Source organism: Macadamia integrifolia, chromosome 6 (genome assembly GCF_013358625.1).
Source record: "Macadamia integrifolia cultivar HAES 741 chromosome 6, SCU_Mint_v3, whole genome shotgun sequence".
In the NCBI taxonomy this organism is placed as follows: Eukaryota; Viridiplantae; Streptophyta; class Magnoliopsida; order Proteales; family Proteaceae; genus Macadamia; species Macadamia integrifolia.
Genome location: NC_056562.1, coordinates 12,445,433 through 12,470,089, shown reverse-complemented (window position 1 = coordinate 12,470,089; position 24,657 = coordinate 12,445,433). Strand labels below are relative to the sequence as shown.

General features: G+C 37.2%; 3 protein-coding genes across 4 annotated transcripts; 1 reads left to right on the top strand and 2 right to left on the bottom strand.

Moving 5' to 3' along the window:
• Nucleotides 1-428: 428 nt before the first annotated feature.
• Nucleotides 429-6,574, bottom strand: LOC122081618 (exocyst complex component EXO84B-like). Its single transcript, XM_042648803.1, has 7 exons — nt 5,753-6,574; nt 4,261-4,358; nt 2,552-3,605; nt 1,698-2,216; nt 1,389-1,577; nt 1,160-1,296; nt 429-1,058 (listed from the first exon to the last, which is right to left on the bottom strand). Exons 1-7 carry the CDS (start codon nt 5,966-5,968, stop codon nt 896-898), a joined length of 2,376 nt encoding a protein of 791 aa, XP_042504737.1. The 5' UTR covers nt 5,969-6,574; the 3' UTR covers nt 429-895.
• Nucleotides 6,575-8,301: 1,727 nt separating this feature from the next.
• LOC122080653 (probable glutathione S-transferase) lies at nt 8,302-9,274 on the top strand. The gene is made up of 2 exons (XM_042647457.1): nt 8,302-8,651; nt 8,740-9,274. The coding sequence occupies exons 1-2, from the start codon at nt 8,343-8,345 to the stop codon at nt 9,100-9,102; spliced, it is 672 nt and encodes a 223-aa protein (XP_042503391.1). The 5' UTR covers nt 8,302-8,342; the 3' UTR covers nt 9,103-9,274.
• Nucleotides 9,275-11,960: 2,686 nt separating this feature from the next.
• Nucleotides 11,961-17,876, bottom strand: LOC122081186 (jasmonoyl--L-amino acid synthetase JAR4-like). Of its 2 annotated transcripts, none has more exons than XM_042648199.1 (6): nt 17,568-17,876; nt 17,019-17,122; nt 16,564-16,902; nt 16,365-16,466; nt 13,879-14,702; nt 11,961-12,550 (listed from the first exon to the last, which is right to left on the bottom strand). In XM_042648199.1, exons 3-6 carry the CDS (start codon nt 16,854-16,856, stop codon nt 12,009-12,011), a joined length of 1,761 nt encoding a protein of 586 aa, XP_042504133.1. In that variant the 5' UTR covers nt 16,857-16,902; nt 17,019-17,122; nt 17,568-17,876; the 3' UTR covers nt 11,961-12,008. The 2 variants fall into 2 exon arrangements, with proteins under 2 accessions (XP_042504133.1, XP_042504132.1); XM_042648198.1 differs by having other exon boundaries at nt 17,648-17,876.
• Between the last annotated feature and the right edge of the window lie 6,781 nt (nt 17,877-24,657).

Here is a 24,657-nt window from a genome sequence, read left to right as displayed (position 1 = left end):
TGTTATGTTTGTCTTGAATTCTTGACCCGTTTTGAAGATTGATTCATGCCGACATATTTTTGTGGCGACCCTACTGCACCCTAGTATGATCCAACCGACCCAATGGATCGACCCAACTTGGAGGAGTATATATATGTACTATCGTCTTGTTGAGCATGTATTGTGAGATTTGGAGGTTTTTCGTATTGGGGTTTATAGGCAAAATTTCTTGCCACGATTTGGGTGTTCTTGAGAGAGATCTCAATTGTAATTTTTTCTCCCAACATAGTGAATCATCTTCTTCTTTGGTCGAGGACTTAGCACACCATATTGGTGTGTGAACCTCGTAAATTTCTGTCTTATGTGAATCTCTGTTCATTTTCGTATTTGTTGGTGTTTGTTCTAACACTTTATCCAAAACATAGAAAACAAAAACGAAAATCCTAGTGTTGGCATTCGATTCAGCTGCCAGGGCGAAATCAGTAAGCCCATTAGTCAATTCCATTAATAGAATGAAACATTACAGAGATGGAAAAATAAAATGAACTTGTTACAAAATTGTATATCCCAACTAAAGACATAACAAGCACCGAAGGAGGGGAATAAAAAAAAAAAGGCAGGGGACAACTATAGACATCGCAAGAGGTTTCTTTAAAGCTCTCAACCGATCTGTAGGCCATCTAGTAACCAAGAAGATAAGACTTATCCACCACTAGATTGGTGCCATGGGAAAACTATTAAAAGAAGGAAAAAAACAAAGAAAGAAACAAGAATCAAACAAATTAGAAGATCTATGGCACTGTTAAGGACTATGGAAAGAAGTCCAAAAGTAAAAGTAGAACAGTGTTACTTATATGGATAATGAATACTCATTTAGCAAGGTAGAATGCTAACAGCTCTGGCCTCATTCTGAGCATTAAGTACTTCCATGAGAAATTACTGATGATATCGATTGTGCAGAAATGGAAGCAGTTGGGCTTGCAATATCTCGATCATCACTGCTAAACTTAGTTTTGCCGGTTAATGTCTTCAGTGCTATTTGAGCAAATTCAGCAAACCATTCATCCTCTGGCAATACACTGAAAAAATACAAACTCCATGAAAGGGCCTTCACATTTTTAATATTCTTATCATGGCACTACTAATCAAATACTGCTACCTTTTGGCTAACTAAGCTCACCTATATGGATCCATTCCTGTTGCAGCAAATGCTTCAATAGCTCTAGAGATGATGTCTTTTATAACTTGATGGAGATTACGAGATAAGTAACGTCCTTGCGATGAAAAAAGAATCACAAACTCCATGTCCAAATACAACTAAGAAAGAACCAGACAGGAATAATTCAATTACCCAACAATCAATTTTCGTGCAAAAAATGAAATGGATGGATTAAATCAAAATCATATACTTGTTGAAGCCCATAAGGACCGAAATTCTTTGGACCAGCTTCAATCTCCTCCCAGAAGGCTTGGTCATCTGAAAGCCACAAGATAACAGTCTCTGCAAGTCTCATAAATAAAATTGTTGCAAACCTCTCCCTTCCAACAAACATATCTGCTGCTGCAACTGCCATCCTGTTTAGTTTCAGGAAAAGATCCTGAACAACAATTTCTCCGCAATAAGCCAAAGAAAAATGATAATAGGAGTTCCAAAACTGAGCACAAAAAAAAAAAAAAAAAAAAATGCATTAACGCATTTTTTCTACATGTTGATGTACCTGAAAGATTGGAGATGGAAACCATTCAGGTTCATCGACATTATCATCTATACTAATGTACATCTCTGCACTCAAATGTGTTTCTCCCTCTTCTGTAAAAATAAGATCAAGAACATGCTGACGGCAGAAGCTATCTCTCAACCTATCAACAGAACGTTGAAGCCGCCTCTTCCATTCCCTTTGCTCTGGAATAATACGGTTTTGCTTGTCTGAAGCTCTTCTAGGGGGTTCATCCTTTCCACCAGCTTGATACATAGGAGAAAGCTTCATGGCTGCACGTGGAAGCAAATCATCTGCTAACAAAGATGCATTGGCTAACAAAGCTATCTGTTGGGCTTCAGTCTCTGCCATCCTAACAATTTTATTCCTAGAACCTTCAAAGTTTCCCTCATCATCCATTGAACCTGGCAATGCATTTATCAGCAAGTTTACATAGGAGTTGAATACTTGCAATAGACCTTCCAATGTGTGACCACCCAACTGCATGCTCAGGAGTGGACCAACATCCTCAAAGAATTCCTGCAAAAAATTTCATATAGAATTAAGAATTTACTGAAAAGAAAAACTAAAGGCCATGCCATGTAATATACAAAGTGAAGTTTAATGATAATGATATCAACTAATACTCAAAACAATAATGTTCTTATTGGTATTGATTCAATTCTGAAGCAAAATTCAATGGAGAGGGCAAAATGTCTTAAATTTTCCAGCACAACTTATCAGAAAAACATTGTATCAAATAAAATTTCAAATGCTTCAAATAAAAGAAAAATAAAAAAGAAATGATCATTTGTAAAATGAACAGAACAAGAAAAGAAGGAAATGCTTTGATATCCAAAAAATAAGCTAATCACCTGAACCATGGAATTAAATTTGTGAGCACTGCTTGAAAGCTTAGGCTGGGAGGAAATCACACTACCAAGAGAAGCAGTTGAAGATCTACCTAATGGACGTGTACCAAGTGGAGGATATGTCAGTACCCAATCATCTGCTGCAGCTAGTGCAGCACTGCTCTCTTCAATTCTTTTTAGATTGGCATTCAATGCCTGCTCCACACTAGGTCTAAAGAGTTTCAACAAGACAGGACAGAGGGCCAATCCACGAGCTTCAAGCAAAGAGCAATAACCCAAAGCTATTTGAACACACTCAGCCGCAGCTCTTAGACCTCCTGCAGCAGCACATGAGGCTAATGCATGTCTCTTCACCAGATGGGCAAAAGAGACTGTTTGTTTGATTGACCAAGTCACAAACTCAGATGCATATGCAGGCTCCTCACCAAATACTGCCAATGAATCACTTGCTGCTTGAGCAATGGCGGAGAAGACGAGTTGCGATAGTGCAGTAGTATATGCCCCTCCACATGCAGCATTTGAAGGACGAAGACTTTGCATGTTATAATGAAGCTTGCGGAAATGCGCGTCAAGCAACAAAGTATGTGCACGGGGTCCATCCCCAAGTTTTCTCAAAGCTAATACTACCGATCGGAGTTCAACACCATGAATAGAAGGTTGGCAAGCGGCCTCTGCAAGCTGATCAGCCAATTTTTGCCTATGCTCAGCAATAGCACTCTGCAATGATAAGAGTGCAGCTGGGCTCAATGTTTTCCTGTCACTTGCTTCTTCAGCTATGCTTTCTCCTTCATCAAGGACAGCTAAAGCTTCGTCTACCCTCTTCTCAGCTAATAAAACTTCAAGGGTGTCAGGAAATTCTACTGACCACTTCTCTATTTTAGAAGGCTCTCTATCTTCATAAGTAAAAACTTCCTTTCCTGTTGAACCTTCAGGGCCAGCAGATAAGGAATCAAGATGAACTCCTTCAGCTAAAGCATGAATGAGAGCTGACTGAGTTGATAGCAGATTTCTTATTGAAAGGAGCTCGCCTTCAAGATCGGAAATCTCCTTTGATGTGCTGCAAGCAAAGTAGAAATGTAACACCATTTGTTGATTAAAAGAGCGATGCAGTTCTCTCTTTTATATTATTAAAGTGGACAAAAACAACTCAAACTTGATTTGAGATGATCAGATGGAATGACATGAGATTAAATGTATATTTTTCTGTAGCAGATATTGTCTAACTTGGATCAAGCAAAATACAATAAAAACAGTTTCCCTTTCAAGAGTTAAAACAGGGAATGAGAACAGAACGACCAAGATATGATGTCGCAAAAAAAAATTCTTTTTCAACAAGACCTATTGCCTATCAAAGGAAAGTAAAGGAAAATTCAAGATTAATAGATGATTTTTCCCAAAAAAAATAAAAATTCCAATGTAAACTTCACAGATTATTCTAAAGAGCTATATATTGTGCACAAAATTTCACCAAACACAAATGAAACCACAAAACATCTTATGGTCAATGGCACCTTAGGCAGTTGTCTAAATCCATTTCACATTAATGTCAAGAGGTTAGTATTAAATAAAGGAGGGATACACAACTGCAACCAGAGAGCAAGAGAGATGTTAAAAACAGACACAGTGAGGCAGAGCTGCCACCAAAACACACTCAAATAATTCATTTAGAGTATTTAAATATTGTTCTGCAATTGTGCATGCAGTTCACTCACCGTATAAAGGCTGCATAGTTCGCATACACACTTTTACGCATTTCCTCCGCAGAAGCCTTCTTCAAATCTAAGAGATAAGAGCACAAGCGCCTTATTTCCTGCAATTAAGTGTATAAGTTTTTCACCCCGCAAAGTGCACTTATGAACTAAAAACTGATACAGAGAGAGAAATTAGACCAACAGAGCAAGAGTAATGAAGCTTATCTATCCACAAAAAAAACTTTCCTTTCTAATATCTTTTCACCTTAAGAATATTAGTCTCTCTAAAGATGGTGCAAAGACTCAATACCAGCAGAGTAAATTGAAACAGGAAGGTAAAAGTTGATAGAGAAAAAGAACAACCATCTTAGCTTAAGTCACAAAGTATTTGAAGATGGTGGACATTCAAAGACAACCCATGTTTGCAGTCTATATGGGCCCCTAACTAAACAGAAAAGTATGAGAAGTAGTACATGCATTAAAGACCTGGCTTTTCTCTACAAGTGTTGGGGTATGATGTCTTGTACCCTGTTCCAGTTTAATCCAAGAAATATTGGTGATCTTTCCCATATAATGGTGGACCCACTTTTTTTTTTATCTGTGACTCATTTACTGTCACCCAAATTTTTTATTTAGGACTCGTTTACGGAGGGCAATTTTGTATTTTCTAATATTAGGGTTTCACTATATATATTTGTAGCTAGGATTCTTGTCTGTAAGCAATCTGAGAGAGATGTGAGGACAAGTGTTGTAACCCTATTATCCATTGATAGTGAAGCAAGATCTCATCTCTAGCCAAACCACATAAATCAGTGTGCATTGTGTGATTGTTTGTTCTTGTTGTCCCATTCTTTTTTGCATTGTTTTAGGGTTATGTTTCAACAACAAGCCCATCCTCGCACAAAAAAAAACCATATTACCTTACCTAAAACCTCAAAACCATAAAATTGTAGAGAATCAAAATTCAAATTCAGAGAGAGAAAGAGAGATGCTTCTCTTTTTGTGCTGATTAATGCCCCCAACTAGGAATGGCTATTTCTGCTCCTGCTTTTTCCTATTTCCAGTCCACAGATTCTATTCATTTCATAGAACCCTTTTCCAAATGAACCCCAAATGTGGAGCTTGCAAAAAGTGAAATGGATTTTGCCGTTACACCAGAAACCTCTGTGTCCTAATTTTTTTGAACTGAAACAACCTAATGACTTGAAAGTTGATTCCTGCTTACGAGAAGAGAAAGCTGCAACTAAAAGAAAAACATCTCGATTACACCAATTTTCATTCTCGTTCTGTTGCCAAACACATGGATCTAAATGACAAGACCTGAATCATAATCAAAATGCTTCATAAACTTTAAGGTTTCACCATATCATTGAATGCGATAAAGATCCCATCAAAACCCAGACTAAAATCAAACTTCTAACAACACCACAAGCATCTTATTCAAGACAATCTAAAGTAACCCTCAAAAACAGGACGATGCGAATAAATTGAAAACGAGAAAGGGAGAAAAAACCTTCTCACTCATGGTTTCACATTTAGATGTGACAAAGGCATGCGGATCAAATTGAGACGACTTGAAGACCTTCAGTTTCTCACCAAGCGAACCGGTGTTGTTGCCGGCGCCACCGTTGCCACCGGTGTGCTGCCCGCTCCAGCTACCGCTATCTAGTGAGTCTGCAGTTGGCGGGGCTGGCGCTTTCGACCGAGATGACTTCACCACCGAAGCCATTGTGGGTCAATCTGATATGCTCTGAAACTGAAAATAGTCAATCACAAAACCTCTCAGATAGCTCACTACCCATATAAATGGAGCCTGTTCCTTGTTTTACAGAAATCACGAAATTTCGTCATCGAAGATTGAATTCTCAAGGAGCCCATTGCCCAGATCACTGAATACTCTTCCTTCTTTAATAGAAATCATGAAATTTCTCCATCGAAGCTCGAATTCTCAAGGAGCCCACCACCCAGATCACTGAACCCTCTTCCTTCTTTAATAAAATCATGAAATTTCTCCATCGAAATTCGATTTCTCAAATATCCCACTACCCAGTTCCTTGAACCGTCTTCCTTATTTAATAGAAATCATGAAATCACTGGACCCTTATCCTTCTTCCACTGAAGCTTGAATCCATCACCTCCATGGGAGTTTCCATCATTAACGATGCCAGCCAATCAGCCACCATTACCTTCTCTGTTAATTATCTCGTTCGCCTTCTATGCTCGTTGTTGGAAGTTGTGATTGTGATTGTGATTGTGATTGTTATCCGATTGGGAATGAAGAGTAACTGAACCATTGGAGGGTTGTTTATGGATCTGCAGAAAGAGCGGGGTTTCAATGACTTGAAACGTTTGAATATATCTTCCGACTGTCTGGGATGGGTTCGCGCGTGGTATAACCGTTAGAAACACTGGACAAACAGATATGCTCATCCCTCGCGTCGTGGTTGTTACGCGCTCCAATATGCATTTTCCAATATGCCCATTTATAATGTGATTTTACAACCTTAGGATAACCTAACGGTGGCAGTTTCACTTTGAAGAGCCAGCATCTAAGGTAGGAGGTCATGGGATCAAATTCTGATCCCATGAATTTGTGTGTGTATAGTAAGTGGCACTTGCGCCACCAATAGGTTGGTCATTGGTCAGCAGTGCTTAGGATAGAGTAACAAAAATATATATATATATATATATATATAGATACGATATGATTTTTCATTATTTTGTGCTCGCATGACCTGAACCCCAAGTTCCCAACGCCATATTTTGTCCATTTCCATTATTGTATAATATAGCATAAATATGATAAGGGGTATTTTGGTAATTTTCTTGTTTACGGCTGTTTATGATTGATTGATGCCCATGTTCTGAATGTATGGTATTGAATCTCATGATGATCTTATCCCAACCCTCATGTCCATACGTTGTGTTGCTATGTATGCATGCATGCATGCCATGATAGGGGTAGTTCGTAATTTTCAACATGTCTTATGTTAGATTATGAATTTTTATGACTTTCAGCATGTTTGCCTTAAATTTAATTTACTAATTGTACAGACTTAGCATAAGATAGCCAATCAAGTCACACCACTTAGGATACCAACCTTCTACTAAAATAAAATAATAATAAATAAATAAATTTAAGAATTCAAAAGGGGCTTTGATAGAAGCGAACGGATCAAGTTCACGTAAGAAAACGACCATAGTCCGTGGATTTAGAATTTATTAAATGAAGAGAGAAAAAATTGATTCTAAATCCATGGATCAGGGTCATCCTCGTATGTTCTCGTACGTGAACCTGATAGCTCTCTTAATAGAACCCCATTCAATTCCACTGTTAATTTCCACTATTTAGAGTTAAATGGCTTAATAGCCCTTATAGGGCCCATTTAGCCCAATTATAGATAGTTTGATTAGAGCCCGAAACCAACTAACCAATGATAAATAGTACTATGCCCGCCCACGTAAGCCCGATTAGTTAAACCCAATGATTGATACCCCTAATAACACCTTCCATGGACCATAACATTGAGCTATACCCAAACTAATTGTCACACCCCAAAACCTAAATGATACCCAAATCTACCAGTGTGATGCACTAATCAACATTATAGAGGAATGCGTGAAAATTTAAATTAAATCATTGACAAGCCATCTATGATATAATGAATCCATCCAAAGCTAATATAAAATTATACAATCATTTTAAGTGATGCATAAGGCTAAATAGAAAACACCTAATAGAGGTATTTCTTGATGGTGTTAGGAGGTTTCTATCTGTTAGACCAGGTTTAATGAGACCCACCTCCAAATAAAGACGATTCCCAGATGTTGACTTGGTCAACTAATTATATATAAAAAGCAACTGGAAGGGGCCCAAGTTAAAGCCCAAGAAAGATTACTCTATCACATTAATACATTAATTAAAAATAGTTCAAAGTGGAAGCTTATTGCCCAAGCAAGACAACTCCATTAATCCATATAGTTAATTACATGTTTCAAACTTGTCCAAGAAGAAAACTCTCTCAATTAATCAGTATAAAACATTTCTTTGGGGGGAGTATAGGAAGCCATCTTCCATATACACATTTTAATTAGTTCTTGACATGGGAGAAATTAAGCTGTTTGGAACTTGGGCAAGCCCATATAGCTACAGAGTCATATGGGCTCTGAAACTGAAGGGAATAGACTATGAATACATGGAAGAAGATATCTCCAACAAGAGTGATTTGCTTTTGCAGTACAACCCAGTTCACAAGAAGATCCCTGTTCTTGTTCATGGTGGAAAACCAATAGTAGAATCTATGATCATCCTTGAATACATCGAAGAGACGTGGCCGGAGAATCCCCTGCTTCCAACTGATCCTTACGAGAAATCCATCGCACGATTTTGGGCCAAATTCATTGAGGATAAGGTAAGTTACTAAAACTAATGTGATGATCTTAAAAACTAATGCGCTAATTAGAAGGTCTGTGAAGTAAGATCCTTTTTTTTTTTTTCAGGGTAGTCAAATTTGGAAGTTCTTTACAACTACAGGTGAAGAACATGTTCTAGCCACTAAAGAGAGCTTGGAAATGTTGAGAAGTATTGAAGAACATGGGCTTGGAGAAAAGAAATTTTTTGGTGGAGAAACGATTGGATATGCAGACTTGGCCTTTGGAGGGACGGCTCACTGGCTGGGAGTGATGGAAGATATAGTAGGGGTTAAGTTGATTGAACCTAATACCTTCCCTCGCTTGCATGCTTGGATACAAAATTTCAAGCAAGTCCCTCTTATTAGAGATAACCTTCCTGATCGTGATCAGATGTTCCACATGTTCAAGCGTCGCAGGGAGATGCTTTTGGCATCAGCACCATCACAATAGATCTCTCTCTCTCTCTCTCTCTCTCTATATATATATATATATATATATGTGTGTGTGTGTGTTATGAGTTTTGACTTGATTCTATTTCATATCATCCCTTTCCTATGCTTGTGTAAAAATTTGAAGTATAATAAAATGGACTTGGTAATGTGAAGCAGACTTTCCACCAAAAGAAGAGTGCTTCTTTTAATTCCCAAGAGTAATGATGTGAGTATTTGCGCACTTTAGGCTTTGCTTGATTCAGATTCTAATTTTTAAAATTTTCAATTCAAAATTGCCTTACTTATTGCTACGGAAACATGATTCTAATTTGAAATTCTGAACCAAGTATATCCTTAATTAGATGTGCCTAAAAATATATACAAGTGACACCTAGGAAGTATGGGGGCTAAATCTCGTCCTGAAACCCACCAGGTAAAGAAAACCCCACTTCCAATGGGAAGAAGAGCAAGAGAAATTGATTTAGTTCAATTAGTTTTGTTGTGTGTGTCTCGAATTCTTGACCCGCTCCAACATATTTTGGGGGTGCGGTTTAGAGCCGATTGCATACAACCTGACGGATAGACCTAACTTGAAGGAGTATATATTTGTTCTACCATCTTGTTGTGTAAGAAAGTGAGACTTGAAGATTTTCGAGTTAAGGTTTTTGGGCGAGAGTTCTTGCCATGAATTCGGGTGTTACTGAAAGATCTACATTGTAATCTTTCTTCTATCATATAGTGAATCATCTTCACCTTCTGTGGACATAACACATCAAAAACGTCTGTGAACCATGTTAAATCTCTGTGTCTTGCGTGTATTTGTTCATTTTTCTATGTTTCTTGGTGTTTGTTCTATTAGAAACTATAACTCCAAAATCATGACAAAAAAAGGATTAGATCCTCTCCTATACTGGATAGAGCCCAGCAACATCCGATGGCTAGGAGCACCCCAGGGCACGCACCCCAAGGAGATCCCACCCATTGGATGTGTGTTGGGCTCTCTCCCATACTAGAAAGGATTCAAACTAGCACAAAACTTTGGATGCCCAATATACCCCTTAAACATGCAAATTTGGCTCTGGAATTCATTATCCTATTCATTTGATGGTTTGTATAGCACAGCCTTCCATATCCAAAAAGGTATTATGGCTCCCGTATCTCTACCTGAGGCGAAAGTAATATCCCTCAGAAGTTGGACTGGAAAATTAGTACTTTCGATAGACTTCTTCATATCCAAGAATTCTTCAGAGTCCTCCTCTACACCAGCAAGGGTGTATCATGCCTTCACCTATAAGTTGGAAGTTTTGTCACTAATTTTTTTAGGTCTTTGCAGCACCAATACTTGATCTTGATTTTCAAAGTACAACAAAAGATTTTGATCATTGAGGCAGCCAAGAGCATTGGTAGTTTGTCACTAATTTAATCTAAACGAATCAACAACTAAAACATCTGAACGAAGAAGAAGAATAAAACGGTGCCAACTAATTCAATTAGTAATGTCTTTGTCCAATTGTTGCTAAGACTTGAGGTCGAATCTTGTCTTCCATGTTTCTACCAGAAGGGAAAAAAAAAAATCTTGTCTTCCATGGTAAAATCCAATGGTTAGAACTGTCAATTCAGTCATCCTCATGGCAAAAATCCACAAAACAATCTTTTCCCTACATATGTGCCTACATCATAAGAATTGAATATATATTAGGAAGAAGTATTGTGTCAAACCTTAACGGAGTGAAAACACAATCACTCCATCTAAGGTGATTTGATACTATGATTGTACTTCTGAAATAATGAATGTTATCGTTAACTCTCGACCCTTATTTACTAAAAGTTTGAAATATCCTTTCTGAATCCAATCAAAGGATCAATCCCATGGATTAAGAGGTTTTCTTTCTACCATTGATGAAAAGAAACTTAGTCCTAGAAAAGCCAAGCCTAGCTCCAAGATTGAAGTACTTCTCTCTTATGTTGGGAGTTGGATTAGGCCGAGCTTGGGCTTGCCACGTGGTTGGAGTTGAATATAAGTGGTCCATCTCATTTGGGGGAATAGTATAAATTTGAGATACTTCCTACTCATTTGATGTTGAGGTCCTTCCATATATTTTGTCTTTGAGGACATGCCCTAGACAGGTTGTGAATTGCTAAACATCATTAGACTCAATAAAATGTAGTTTCCCTATATTTGTCTTGGGGAGAATATTCCCACGACGTCAATATGCACACTCTCTCACATTCCACTATTCAATATGAATAGTGAAGTGCCTAAAATAGCTCCTCCTCCCCTATTGGAAGATTTGAAAGAGAAAACCCTCAGCAGCCTAAATCAGAAAATGAGCATCAGAGAATAACAAAGGGTTCGGATTTCTGTATAATTATCTATTTATATTTTGTCTATCTTTTAATTGGGCAGGGAAGGAGAGAATAACAAGATGTCAAGCATCCAATTTGAAAAGGGGGAAGTTGAACGAGCAACCTTTTCTAGGACTTAGGCCTGTGCTCAACTAACAACTAGCAGCCACCACCATGCCAAGAGGCGCTTTCATTCTAAGGTTCAATTATATGAAAATTCTTTAGGTACTTCCAGGGAAGAACAAGAAGTGTCCATCAAATGAAAATTCCTTAGGTACTTCCGGGGAAGAACAAGAAGTGTCCATCAAAGAGAGCTTAGAATTCTTGAGATCAATTGAAGAGCTTGGCCTTGGAGAGAAGTAGAATTTGGGCAACAAAACAATCGGATTAGCAGACTTGGCCTTTCGGAGGGTTGGCTCGATGGTGGGGGCTAATTGTGATCAAATGTTAGTTTGGGAAAGCTTGATGCAGCCCAACTCAATTTTGGTTCAAATTTGGGCAACCAAATTGAGCATATGTTACCAAAATATATTGATAAAAACATTCTATTATTGACCAAAATTAAAATATAGGATCCTTTCAAGAAAAAGCTGTACTAAAGTAACTCCCAATCACATTTTCAGAAAGGATCTGCAAGACCCGAGTGTTTGAGGGTCCCACACATCTTGGGGTCTTGAACTGGCTAACAGCAGACCCAAGGCCCAAGTAATGATCTAGAATTTTTTGGAATGTTCCCCTCTTCACCACCCTTAGTTCAAGTGCTCCAATTGCATTGACTTTGCGAGCACTAACATAGCCAGCATCCACAAAAGACTGATCTAAGCAAGTGCAACAATTGTTTAGGACCTCTTCACTTGCCTCACCACTGATCTCCCAGAAGATCACATAGTGGCCAGGATCTATGGACACCTCTACTTGGCTTGTGAAGTCAACAACTTCAAGCTTTTCTTCTAACAATAGCTTGGTTGCTTCTTCTACGGCGAGCTGTAAGTCTTTCTCTGTGTTCTTATCTATATTGATTGTGAGTAGCAGATTCTTCCGGCAAACAAATTGGAGCTCTGGAGTACAGTTGTGGAAGCCCACCACCTTCACCACATCCCCTAGCCTATACCTATATAAACCTGCATTTTAATTCAACCATTAAGAGGTAAATCAGTATATTACAAAATAAATAATATAAAAATTATTAAAGATTGATTAATATACTTTATGGACATAAACTGTCTTAAGATTCTGAAATTTAGTGATGGCAATCAGGTAGCTTTCAACAATACCAAACCCGATCAACTCTTTCAAAATAATGCAAAATCATAACCAATAACACCCTGTGGCCTGCACTAGTTCAATTTTGCAGGTTCTGTCACAGAATATTTTTTTTTTTTTTTGGGGGGTGGTGGGGTGGGGCGGGGGAAGTTCTCTATCTGGAAGTGTGGTCCCTGTGCCAATGCAGGGCTAATGAGAGCACACGAAAAAGCATCAACAGAGGCAAAATTTCCACATTTCATGGGGGTTGAGGCAGTCATTTCACCCCACCCTGTGTCTGGGCACAAACGCTCTGCTCCTGGAAAAAGTTCTTTTCCCCATTTTTTAAATGCCAAACCTGACCATAACCTTATAAGAGTCATACAGGTGCATGGGTATTGCTCTAACCCACCCCATTGCCATTCCTGCCAATAATTGAGTGACTATGGGGAAACTACTAAGGACACAAGTGGCACGGCTTACAAAGGCCTAGCCAAGCACATCTATGTAGGGAAAAGCACAGCCTAGCCCAAGCTGCTAGAACTGATTAGGCATTGACCAGCTGAGTCAATGATTTTAGGCTCACGCAGCACTTCAGGCATGTCGACACTACTTAGTATGTGGTATGTTCCTGGCTGCCAGCCTGACTACGACGGTGTCCAAAGAACCCAGTGCACACTTTATCTTCAGCCTATTCTGACCATCCCAAATATCTATTGGGCCAAGTTGGACAAGCTGATCAAACCAAATATAGTGCAGGATTGATCAGGACTTCGGATAGCCTGGAACTACTTTCATCTCTAGACATCACACAAATTATCATAAACATTAGTAAAAAGCTTGGCCACCTAAATCTATCACAAAGGATAATTTTGAAGATAAATCTAAACCAGTAAGATGGACATTTGGTCCTCTATTTCATGGACTCACCCATGTCCATTCATGTACGCTACTTGGCAAGTGGTAATGAGTCTTCAGATTTTCCAATAACATAAGAATTATTGGAAGAAGACTTTCTCTAGCTTATATTTTGAAAGCAAGGTTAGAGGGTGAAGCTTTCATTGTCCCTATTATCATAGAAAGTCAGATAGCATTGCAGGTCAATTATCTAGTTCCCAAATTTTCAGTAATAATTCAAAATGAAACAAGAAAAATGAAAGGAGAGTGGCTTCTCCCTGTTCTTCCATCATAAAGTTAGTTTTGGTACCTGCAAAATTGGTGAGGATTATCTCATACTCTTTCCCGATCTTAACTTCAGCGAGACCAACTGGTTCTGATTCTCTATAAATGAAGGTAGAAGCAGTTTTATCCAACCCTTGATCTTCAAAGTTATCCTGAATGGGGATGAATTCAAAATAGCCAATATCAGGAACCACTGCAAAAGTGGCCAGCTCAGGAGGCAATCTTGGATTCACATTTGCAGCAATCCATCCTTCAGAAGCCCCGTAGTATGAACTCAGCAGTGGTAGCCCACCAGCATAATGTCTCAATTTCTTCAAATAAGGCTCCATAGAACCCGTCATGATTCCATATATGTATTTAGCATGAGGAAAAAGTTCTGGTATTACGCCATACCAATTATTCAAACCAGAGATTTTCTTAATAATCAAATCTGCCAGTTCAGGGTTAGGCTTGAGAAGTTTCGACATTGCTGTTCGAATGGAAAGAATAGTGACTCGACTACTGAGGACTCCTTCACGAATATCAGTACAGAGTTCCTCCCAGACTCGTTCAAAAGTCCGGAATGCAAGGACTATGCTGAAGGCAAATATAGAAGACACAGTCTGAACCTCATCACAGAAGATGAGCCCACACAGGAGATGGCAATACAAGGATTGGTCGAAGTCCGAACCAAATATTACTTCGTCTGGGCTGAGACACAGTGATTTTATTGATTTCATTGTATTCTTGAAATTTGAGCCACAGAAGACATTTGTAGTCGCAGTGCCTGCTGCCAAACCTCCTTTTGTTTTGAACTGCTTGCTGCTGTAGGCGAACTGTAAAGCTTTTTCATTCACAATAGGGAACTCCCTGCAACAAGATTTTTTTTCCCTTCCCCATTAGTAAGAAAAACCTAATGATTTTGAACGATGGACTTGGGATCATATAATTTATAAGACACGATCAGATAGCCCAAAAAAAGTTGTGATAGTGCAATGTTCAGGATGATAATCAGCAGGAAATCACCATGAAACTTAGATGGGAGGTGTTTTCAATTACCAAAGTATCAAAAAGGGAAAAAGAAGGCTGCCAGGTTGTGTGGAGCCTGCACCCAGATACAGGAAGGACGAAATGACTGCCCCACCTCCGTGAAATGAAAAATCACACCCCTGTTGGATGCCCCCACGCGTGCTCTCATTGCCCCCCCCCCTCACGCTAGTGCAAGGGCACACAGCCTGGCAGCAATCCCCTTTCCCATTAATAAATAGTTATGGGTTATCTCACATATAATCCTTGAACAAAAGCCACTGTCTCATACATACCAAAGACGATGCACACCTAAAGCCTAAAGGGTGGTTGGGATTCACATTGAATAAATTCCAATAGTTGCATCAGAATCAATTCAGTAAGATCCGACGACCTGACTATGGTATTCTTCCAGACAGTGACAAAAATCTCCAACAGTATATACATTTTTAGGTTAATGGCTGAATGAGAACAACTTCCCATAATCTAAAAAAGGGTGTTAAGGTGGCAAGGAGGAGAGAATCTGTCCTTTTTTTCTTTTATTTAATCAGCAAAAAGAAAGATAATACCATTAGATAGCATAACTTTTATTACATGTCAGGTCCGTTTTAAATATGGCCCTCCTGCCAGCTAAAGCCTCATGGGCCAGATATTTTAGCACTTCTAATAATCTATTAGTAAATAACAGACAAAACCTAGGAGAAATGGGGTAGTTATCCATCTCATCGGTTATTATCCAAAAAAAAAAAAAAAAAAATTAACTGCTGAAAGTAAGGTCATGAACTATGTTAATTCAATCAGGAGTAGAACAAATCAAGACAAAGAAGTCCAAAAACAATATGAAATCCAGGTACACATGTTAAGTGAGACTAAAATCACAAGAACAAGTTTCTGCTGACTAGGATGGTCCAGTAGAACATTGATAGCAGGCCCTATTATAGATACATTAGCAAATAGTTTGGACTAAACCGAAATTCTTAAACCTATAGTGTTCTCCAGGAACCACACAACTAATCCAAAACATAACCTCTAAATCACAGTGAAATTATGATACAAAACCATCCAATTGGAAAAAAAGGCTGTAACTTTGTGCAAATCTTGCACTCAAAGGGCCCTGAGGAGTGAAATGGAGTGGATCCTTACTTTTGGCAATTTTTTGCACTAAGTAGTGGATGCCCTCAGACTCGAAATTGCATCTTCATACTGGCAGCCCAAGCTCTTACCAATATTCCAAGCAACAGACCCTATAAATATAATGGTAAGTTATCCTAAAAAGTTAATCAACTGGAGTTAAATCACCAATTGAATGGTCCAGTACAGATGGCATGTGAGGCTATTGGACAACTGAAGAACAATAATATCATTTAGAAGACAATAGAATAAATTTTAACAAATCTAGCCAGCAATAAGAGAGAGGGATCAGTACATGAAGGTTGTGGTTTGCAGCTGGTGGGGGTGGGGGTGGGGGGAAAATGAAATTCCGGAGAAAGTGGAGAGCTGTTTTACCGATTTCTGAAAGCAAATGATATCCGATATATCTGCACTGTGGTATACATCAATTCTTCATTGAAGGGGACAAACTTGGGTTTCCCTTCTGTAGTTCCTGAACTGCAGGAAATCCAATTTTCTGAAAGTTATATAACTTAGAAAGATATACCTCACATATTGAAGTAGGCAAAGAAAAACAGAAGGATTCAACCAACACCTTAGAGAGATAGTTGTAATTGGTTTTCCAGTGAGAATAGAAGAAGAATCTCCATCTGCAATTCTTTGAATATAAGGTTCCAAATCTTTATGTGTAACCAGTGGAACACAAGCCCTGTAAGTCTCAGGATCAGTTTTTCCATTGAGACCCCATTTCTTTAGGTACTCTGCTTCACAATTTTCATTCAGAATCTTCTTGAGGGTCTCTCTCTGAACTCTCTCTGCATCTTTTGTCAATTCTTCAAATTCCTCTATCACCTTCTCCTGGTCAAATTCCTCCATCTTCTTCAACATCTTAAAAAACGACCCACGGCCACAACAAAATGTGAGCAGTGTTTGACTGCAGATAAGCAAAACAAATCAATTGGATCAACGACCGTAGAACCACACCATAAGTCTTAAGAAGCTCAATTTATGTTAAAAATAAATTAAAATAATTTCATATATTGCAAATACCTTCAAAAGTGGAAGAGTGAGAGAGAGAGATTTTCGATATTATTAAACACGATGTTTAGTCCTTTGAGTGGAAGCAACAAATTAGAATCTGCTAAGCAGGTGACCTACAATTAAAGTCAGAAAAACAAAAAATAAGTTTTAAAGGGAAAAAAAAAATCAATTACATGATCAAAGATACCCAATCCATTGAATTATTAAATCATCAAACAGATTTTTTTTTTTTTGGGGGGGTGGGGGGGGTGGTTGTGGTGGGGGAGCACTGCAATGCTAATCTCCACCAATGAACCAAGCTAATTTTCCCTTCATCTAAACTAACGATTCCTATAAAATTTAAGTTATGGGTTTTTCTATTTTTCTTAATGATGGAAATATAACAGCCAAAGATCTGTACTTGCGGCATCATAGTGGAAAATGGGGGGAAAAGCTGCTTATCTCAAAGAAAGCTTTAGTAATGGAAGTTCAACAATACAAAACGGGAGAGTAAACAGAAGGACCGTATCATGGAGAAATGAAATTCTTCCCCTGCTCAAGGAAGGATGAAATTGGAACCTGGTTCGTTGTGCTTGGAATTGGAAAAGATAGCTTCTTCAATCAATACCTCTCTCGGATAAATTTGTAAACAAACTTACCTAGAAAATAAGTTTGGGCAATCTCAATTAAATGGCGAGAAACGGCTTCAATGCCATTGACTCCAATTGAAACAGAGAGAGAGAGAGAACTGGGAGACCCAGTTGCCAAACCGGAAATAAAGGGTGTTGAAGCTTGATTCCACGGAGAGAGAGAGAGAGAGAGAGAGAATTGGAACATTAGAGAGGTAGAAAACAAGGAGAGTAGGAAACCCAGTTGTCAAACCTGAAACACTAGGGAAGATTGAAGCTTTTACACACGGAAAGGGAGAGGGAGAGGGAGAGAGAGAGAGAGAGAGAGAGAGAGAGAGTACCTATGGGTCCACCATAACTTTTATTACATGTCTGGATTTTGTCCTCTAATAGAGGCTAGAGGCAAAAGTGAAAGGGACTTTGTGATGGTGGACCCATAAAATATAATTTCTATATTATTTTTTAATTTATTTTTATAAAGAAATGAAATTTATTATATAATCATCTCATTAGTGAGGTCTGAGCTAAAAATAAGAGAAGTGACTTACAAGAGAAGACACTATGAAGGGAGGAAACTACCCCAGATAAGATATTATCCGAGATCAAAGAAAGTAATGTGCAAATAGATGCATTAGATCAGATATTATTCCTAGACCCGTTAGATAAGGTGGCATTTTGAGAATTTAGAGCAAAAAAAAAATAAAATAAAAATTATAAAATTGTCATCCAAAATTTCAGGACAGTTTAATGGCATTCTTGTAAAGTTGTAATGTCAGAATATCACAAACTGTAGAAAAAACACTCCATTGTGTAGGCAATTTACAACCTCTTGCTATACAAAATCTGGGATCATTTCAAAAAAAAAAAAAATAAAGGAGATAAAAGATATCTACCTGACCAGTGCTCAGCCATTAAGGGAATGAGGGGCGTAGGTGGTTACATGTTTTATTGCGAGCGAAGATTCATCACCTCCCCTCCATTCTGCGCAAAGACCATGTGATTGTCTGAGCTCAAAGACCATGCGACCAAGTAACGTTCTTTTCTTCGCAACAATAAAACCAATAAATGTGAAAAGATTCTAAAACACACTAATAATCATCATGTTTTCATTGCTAATAGCCCAGACATCTTGCTAGTTTAGCAATAATACATAATTTAGGCAATTATTGAAAGTCAATTTGGAAAGACATAGGTCTAGTTTGTCTTTGGATCGTTAATGACGGCTAAGACCCTAGTAATCATTTAAAGTTTAAGTTCAAACTCAGCAACAAGCAAAGCTAAACAAGATCGTTTATCCCCACACCACCACCAAAAAAAAAAAAAACTTAAAAAGGGAGTTCAAAGTAGCGAAAACTAAAGAAATTGCCACTGGATTTCAGCACGGTAAAATAGCAATATGCTAATTTCAAAATACCATACTCTTGGATCTAAATGACCTATCCCATAGTGGTAAAAAAAACTCAACATCTCTACTAAAAGAAAATCTCAACATCAATCCCTTTGTCAAACATGTAGGGGATCTTACAAAAGAAAAACGTAGACAAAGTTTTCTATCTCATAACGGTCCTTGCGTCACAGACATAGGGGGGTGTGCAATGATTATTGCGTTTAATTTGGGGATATGTGTTCCTATGCATAGGCGCAAGTGCTCTTGGCAAAAAATATTTGTTCTTATAATAATAGAAAAAATGATTTTTGTGGGGGAATGTGGGGGGTGTGCCCAGACACATTGGGAGTGAAAAGACTACCTACCCCCTATGGAAATCAGTAATGCTTGCTCTATTGGTGTTTCTATGTGCACTCCTATCGGCACATGCACTAATGCAGAAGCTGTCCTTCCAAACAGAGAACTCTTCTTAATAATCATAATTGTGTCCATGAATGTAGCTTACACCAGTGCTCCCATAAGTCTATCTCCCTCTTGTGAAAAAATATCTCTACCTCTTATTTCAGGAGGAAAGAATTAGACAAAGAGAAACTTAAGTATATGTTGTTCTCCTGGACAAAGAATTTCTTCCATAATAATAATGAAACACAATAACAAATATTGTAGAGAATCTCTATTCTGTGCAGAGTAGACTGCACATACAGTTCCAACCAAATGCAACTAAAATTTTGTGGATAAGTAGATCCTAAAGCCCTCTAGTCACATGTCAAATTTCCAACCAAATGGAAAAACAATGCTCAAAATTTTTTAAGGAGCATAACAATACATGGAAAACTGAAAAATACTAAAATTCTTAAACATACATGGGGGACTAAGGGTATATATACGATCGAATTTAACTCTAAATTTGACATAAGGTCAATCCAAAATAATTTTTACATATTTGGCAATCAAAATTGCTATATCACCATCCCACATGGTACAAGTGAATGTTCAAAGTAGATAATTTTGTACTTTGTGCAAACTAGAAAAATTATAATTTTCCATCAAGCAACTTAGTTGTCTTCTAAAATTTATAATCTTAGGCTTGCCTAAGTAAACCTTCTTCTACAATCTGGTACTACCAAAGCGTAGATTAAATTAGGGACCAGATTTTATGGACATGCAAAGTTTGAAATCGCACTCGCACGTCCATAGTTTATTTCAGTTGGAACAAATCAACAAATAGGCCATCTCATGGGTCAATATTGAATTCAAACACATGTAAGCAAATGTCTTGATGGTTTTTCCTTTTGGGAGAGGTGAATCGTGGAGTGCATCCCTGATCAAATCAACCTTAAAACGGGGAGAATCTCATTTCCAACGAGTTATATATCAAGGAGTTCGGATCAGGTCCTCATACGATAATTATTCTCATAAGGTGTCTGATCCACAATTGAAATTTACTAAATCTCTCTTCTTACAACAGGCTGAGAGATTGAGTGAGTTCTAGTTGTTGATCAGGCATCGTACAAGAACCTGATCCAAACTCATATACCAAGTTCCAAGTCCCCTACGGGAAGAATTAAACCCTTGTAATTTTAGTGGTAGAATGAAAAATTGGAGACAACATAAAGAAATGCCAAAGTTGAATTTTGAACTAAATTTCAAGGGTACATATCTCCATGTGGGATAATAGGATTGAATTGAAACTTGATTATCAAAATAGACTAGGGAATAACTAGTTATCATCCAAATGGTGAACTCAGAAGTAATAACCTTCTTTTAATTGTCTCTGGCTTCATTGTTAAAATTTATTTAATGTAATGGTAAAAAAATAATTTTAAAAAAATTGAGACTCGTTACATTTTTCTGTGTAAAATAATAGGATTTACCCTCATTAAAAGCATGGAGAGGGTTTCCCATGCTGCCAATGTGTGGCAACGTGGCAAGGAATTTGCACACTACCACCATTTAGTGGTCTGAAAAATGTTTCAATCCATGTGAACCCTATATTTTCAAAATAGATAAAATAAAAATAAAACAAAAACATATGTAGGGTCCTCTTTTTTTGCGAGAGAGTATGAGAAAGAATTTGCACATGGATAGTTTGTGGAACTTTTCCCCTTAAAAAAATGTGTCATGCTTAAAATTGCAATAATTTTTCCAAAAAAAATTAAAAAGAATTAGGATGGACCACACCAAACAGGGAGGCAAACTTATGTATCATGTTTTTCCATTTTAGTTACAATGTTAATCATCCACGACTACAATCCGTAGCTATATGTTTTCATAATAAACTATATGCAATTATAGATTTTGCCACACAAAAATTCTATAACTACAAAACTTTAATTACATTTTTTTTTTTTTTACACTAAATTCCACTGCTAAAAACCGCGTGCAATTATAGATAGGCTATAGAAAAAATCCTCAATTAAAAATCCACAACTATAGAGTACCATTTTCCCATGATAGAAAATCCACAGCTACAAACGAAACATAGCAATGGCACTCGAAATTGTGGATAGAAAATCACAATTAATCCGTAACTATAAACTTCTGCTGAAGATTATTGGACCATTTATTGGGGAAAAAACACAGTTATAGGAATTTTTTGTTGTAGTGCCTCAAGCATACTAGTAAGAGAACCGAGAAAAAAAAAATCCTTTCCTATCTAAGTGTCCAATGGAACTTTGAGTACAGCTACATAAGACGGGGGAAAGGAAGTGAGAGTGGGTGAAAAGGAGCAAGAGAATACCTTATGACACATGGTGAAGACTGGAAAATCATCAGCCAATGTGAGGCTGACTTTGAACTAACTGATATTAGTCCCTCCTAGTTTTAATGGTTGGGTTAAAGGAAGTAAAATATTATGGGTGTAATTGAGAAAGTATATTATAAGAGACTATTTATAAATAAAAATATCCCATAAGAGAGAGATTGGGTTTTGTTTTGTAGAAACTTAACCTAAATATCAAGTTGCACTCTTGCCACTATGAAATAGCTGAGTTATGAACTCTACAAGTCACCCCTTCACTTAAAATGTTTATTTTTTATTTTTTTATTTTTTGTTTTTCTATTTATCTTTCTTAAGGTCAACAGTGTAGGTGGGACTTCATTTCTCCTATGAATGTGACGTCTATAAAAATGCAAATTTCAACATATACAGCATGTGTTTTAAGTTCTAAAACCTGATTGATACATAACCAGAAATAGTCTAGGGTCAGTTCAACCATCCAATCTGTTTGCATATGTACAGTGTACAAACATATCTTCTATTATTACTTATGAAGAATTAACTCATAGCTATATAGTATTTTTTTCAAGAATGAAATTAATTGAATATAACTAATAATAATAGTTAATTACTGATTATATTTTAATATGAGGAAATGGGTCATGTTCATAATGTTGGGGGTTACGATGCCTTGTATTCTATCTATGGGAAAAATGGGCTGATTCCGAAAGAGTGTCAAGAAACCAAAGGTTTCAAACCCTGGATTTATTTAGGGACTATATGAGCATTTAGATAAATTTCATGTATAGGGTTTCATTATATATTTATAACGAATATTTTTTCTTTATACACAATCTGAGAGGAGTGTGAGGGTTAGTGATTAACTCTATTCTCCAATGACAGAGAAGCTGGTCTCATCTCAGTATGGACATACACAATCTTACCGAACTACATAAATCTTTATGTGATTGTGTGATTGTTGTTTACGATTTTCATTCGTTTTCTACACCATTTTAAGATTCTGTTTCTACACTTCTTCTTTTTTTCCGATATGTAAGAAAATTTATATTAGAAAGAAAAAAAGAAAAGACAAGATAAGACAACCATTCCCCCTATTAAACAGACCTAAGGATAGGAGAGCAGCCCCTTAATAAACAAGCAGAATAGACCATTTCTACACATTATACAAAAAAATTCTATAAATCAATGAGTACATTCCTTCAATGATCAACCTTGTGAATGTTCAACATAAACATTGTACTGGCGCCCATAAATACTTGAAGAAAAAAAAAATTCCTTCCAAAAGCATATATTCTCAGTATGAACCCCGACTTACTCCCATCACGCCAACCATGAGGATACAAACAAGTTCACCACTCAGTTGAAAAATGGTGATCTATCAACATTTGTTCCAAGTTGAAGCCAGATATTTATGATTTCTCGACATAAATGTCTCCCACAATTTTCTTCACCCTTAAGAATAGTTTCATTGGTCATCAATCTTCCTACGTTTAAATGAATTTTTAACCACCATGATCATAAGCTTCACCTCAACATCCAGTGAAAGGGAAATTCGATTCGTCAACGTGTTGGTAATGTGGGAGGAAGCCCTTACCCTATTTCCGTTTGGGTCGATAGGTTATGGGTTTGAGTCAGCACGTTCTACTATTGCTCCTTGGTCTTGTGGAAGCACTACTTATCATATGAAGGTTTTGACATGGTAGTTATGATCACTATTATGGAGCATCCTATAAAAAAAAATTTTTTGATTCTTTATAGATTATGACGACATTATCTAAGATATGGATTTAAAACTCAAAAATTGACTGAATCATCTGATCCGACTTGGAATCCGTCCTAATCAGTCCCAAATAAAACCAAATCTATGCATACTAAGTCCAACCAAGTTAGGTCAAATCAAAACCAGTGTGCGCCTGATTTAAGGTAATGTACATTTCCTTCGTTTTTTGAGAGCACTTGCTTAACTTATTAGTGGTTTTGCCACTGGTGCTATGAAAGAGCCGTTGCTACCGAATAGATTTTTCTCTTTGAAGTCTTTTTTTCTTTTTCTTTTTTTATTATTAGTAAATTTGTATGTTCAAATTTTAATTTTTATATAGAAAATGGGAGATGGAGACTCCATGTCTCACTTCTCACCTTTTGTGGGGCCCGTTTATCTGTACCGTTTTTTTTAGAATAAAGGATGTGTTTTCCTATATAGCACATTAAAAATCACCATATGTTCACTTTCTAAATTTAGCATATAAATTTTTTGGGAGATTATTAAAATAGTTAATTTGGAAAACACATTATGGTCTTCAAGTTTGTCTTGTAGATCGGCTTATGAGTAGTAAAAGACTTCATATAATCATTTAAAGTATTAAAATTTGTACTTTTTTTCTTTTTTCTTTTTTTTTGTTGAAATTAGAGTTTACGGTGGACCACTCCAAATAGGGGAGATAGGATCCGTTGCTCGAACGATCACCTGGTCGTACGAGTCAGCTTTCAACACATGTCCCATCTTTTACCATTATAAGGATAAAGAGGGGTATATTTGGAAATAAAAAATGATAGGTGTTAGATGTTGACTCGTACGAATAGGTGATCGTACGAGAAACTAATCCATTTTCCAAATAGAATGCTAAATTATATCATATTTTTTTCATTTTATTAATAATGTTAATAATCCTTCGGCGCCTCATCTGTTCTCAAGCATAGTAATGGAATTGAAACAACATTTTTTTTTTTTCTTTTGGTTTATCCTATCTAACTGCAGTCTAATGGGACTTTAACTACAGCTACATTGTTACATGAGAGGAGTAAGGAGTGGGGGAGGGAGGGGAGGAAGTAGTTTAGAACATGAGGTGAAACCCATGATCTCTTAGGAGATTGCACTCTACTAGTAAGACCCCAATCAACTGAAAAAGCAGTTGT

Excerpts from the sequence above, each read along its gene's own strand:
- LOC122081618 (XM_042648803.1), bottom strand. The coding sequence starts at position 5,968 with ATGGCTTCGGTGGTGAAGTCATCTCGGTCGAAAGCGCCAGCCCCGCCA. Across the intron at positions 4,359-5,752 it reads GTGAAACCATGAGTGAGAAG|GAAATAAGGCGCTTGTGCTC; the intron begins GTTTTTTCTCCC and ends ACTTAATTGCAG. Across the intron at positions 1,059-1,159 it reads ACAGGAATGGATCCATATAG|TGTATTGCCAGAGGATGAAT; the intron begins GTGAGCTTAGTT and ends GTATTTTTTCAG.
- LOC122080653 (XM_042647457.1), top strand. The coding sequence starts at position 8,343 with ATGGGAGAAATTAAGCTGTTTGGAACTTGGGCAAGCCCATATAGCTAC. Across the intron at positions 8,652-8,739 it reads CCAAATTCATTGAGGATAAG|GGTAGTCAAATTTGGAAGTT; the intron begins GTAAGTTACTAA and ends TTTTTTTTTCAG.
- LOC122081186 (XM_042648199.1), bottom strand. The coding sequence starts at position 16,856 with ATGTTGAAGAAGATGGAGGAATTTGACCAGGAGAAGGTGATAGAGGAA. Across the intron at positions 16,467-16,563 it reads ATTACAACTATCTCTCTAAG|TTCAGGAACTACAGAAGGGA; the intron begins GTGTTGGTTGAA and ends GATTTCCTGCAG. Across the intron at positions 12,551-13,878 it reads AATCCTCACCAATTTTGCAG|GTTTATATAGGTATAGGCTA; the intron begins GTACCAAAACTA and ends ATTAAAATGCAG.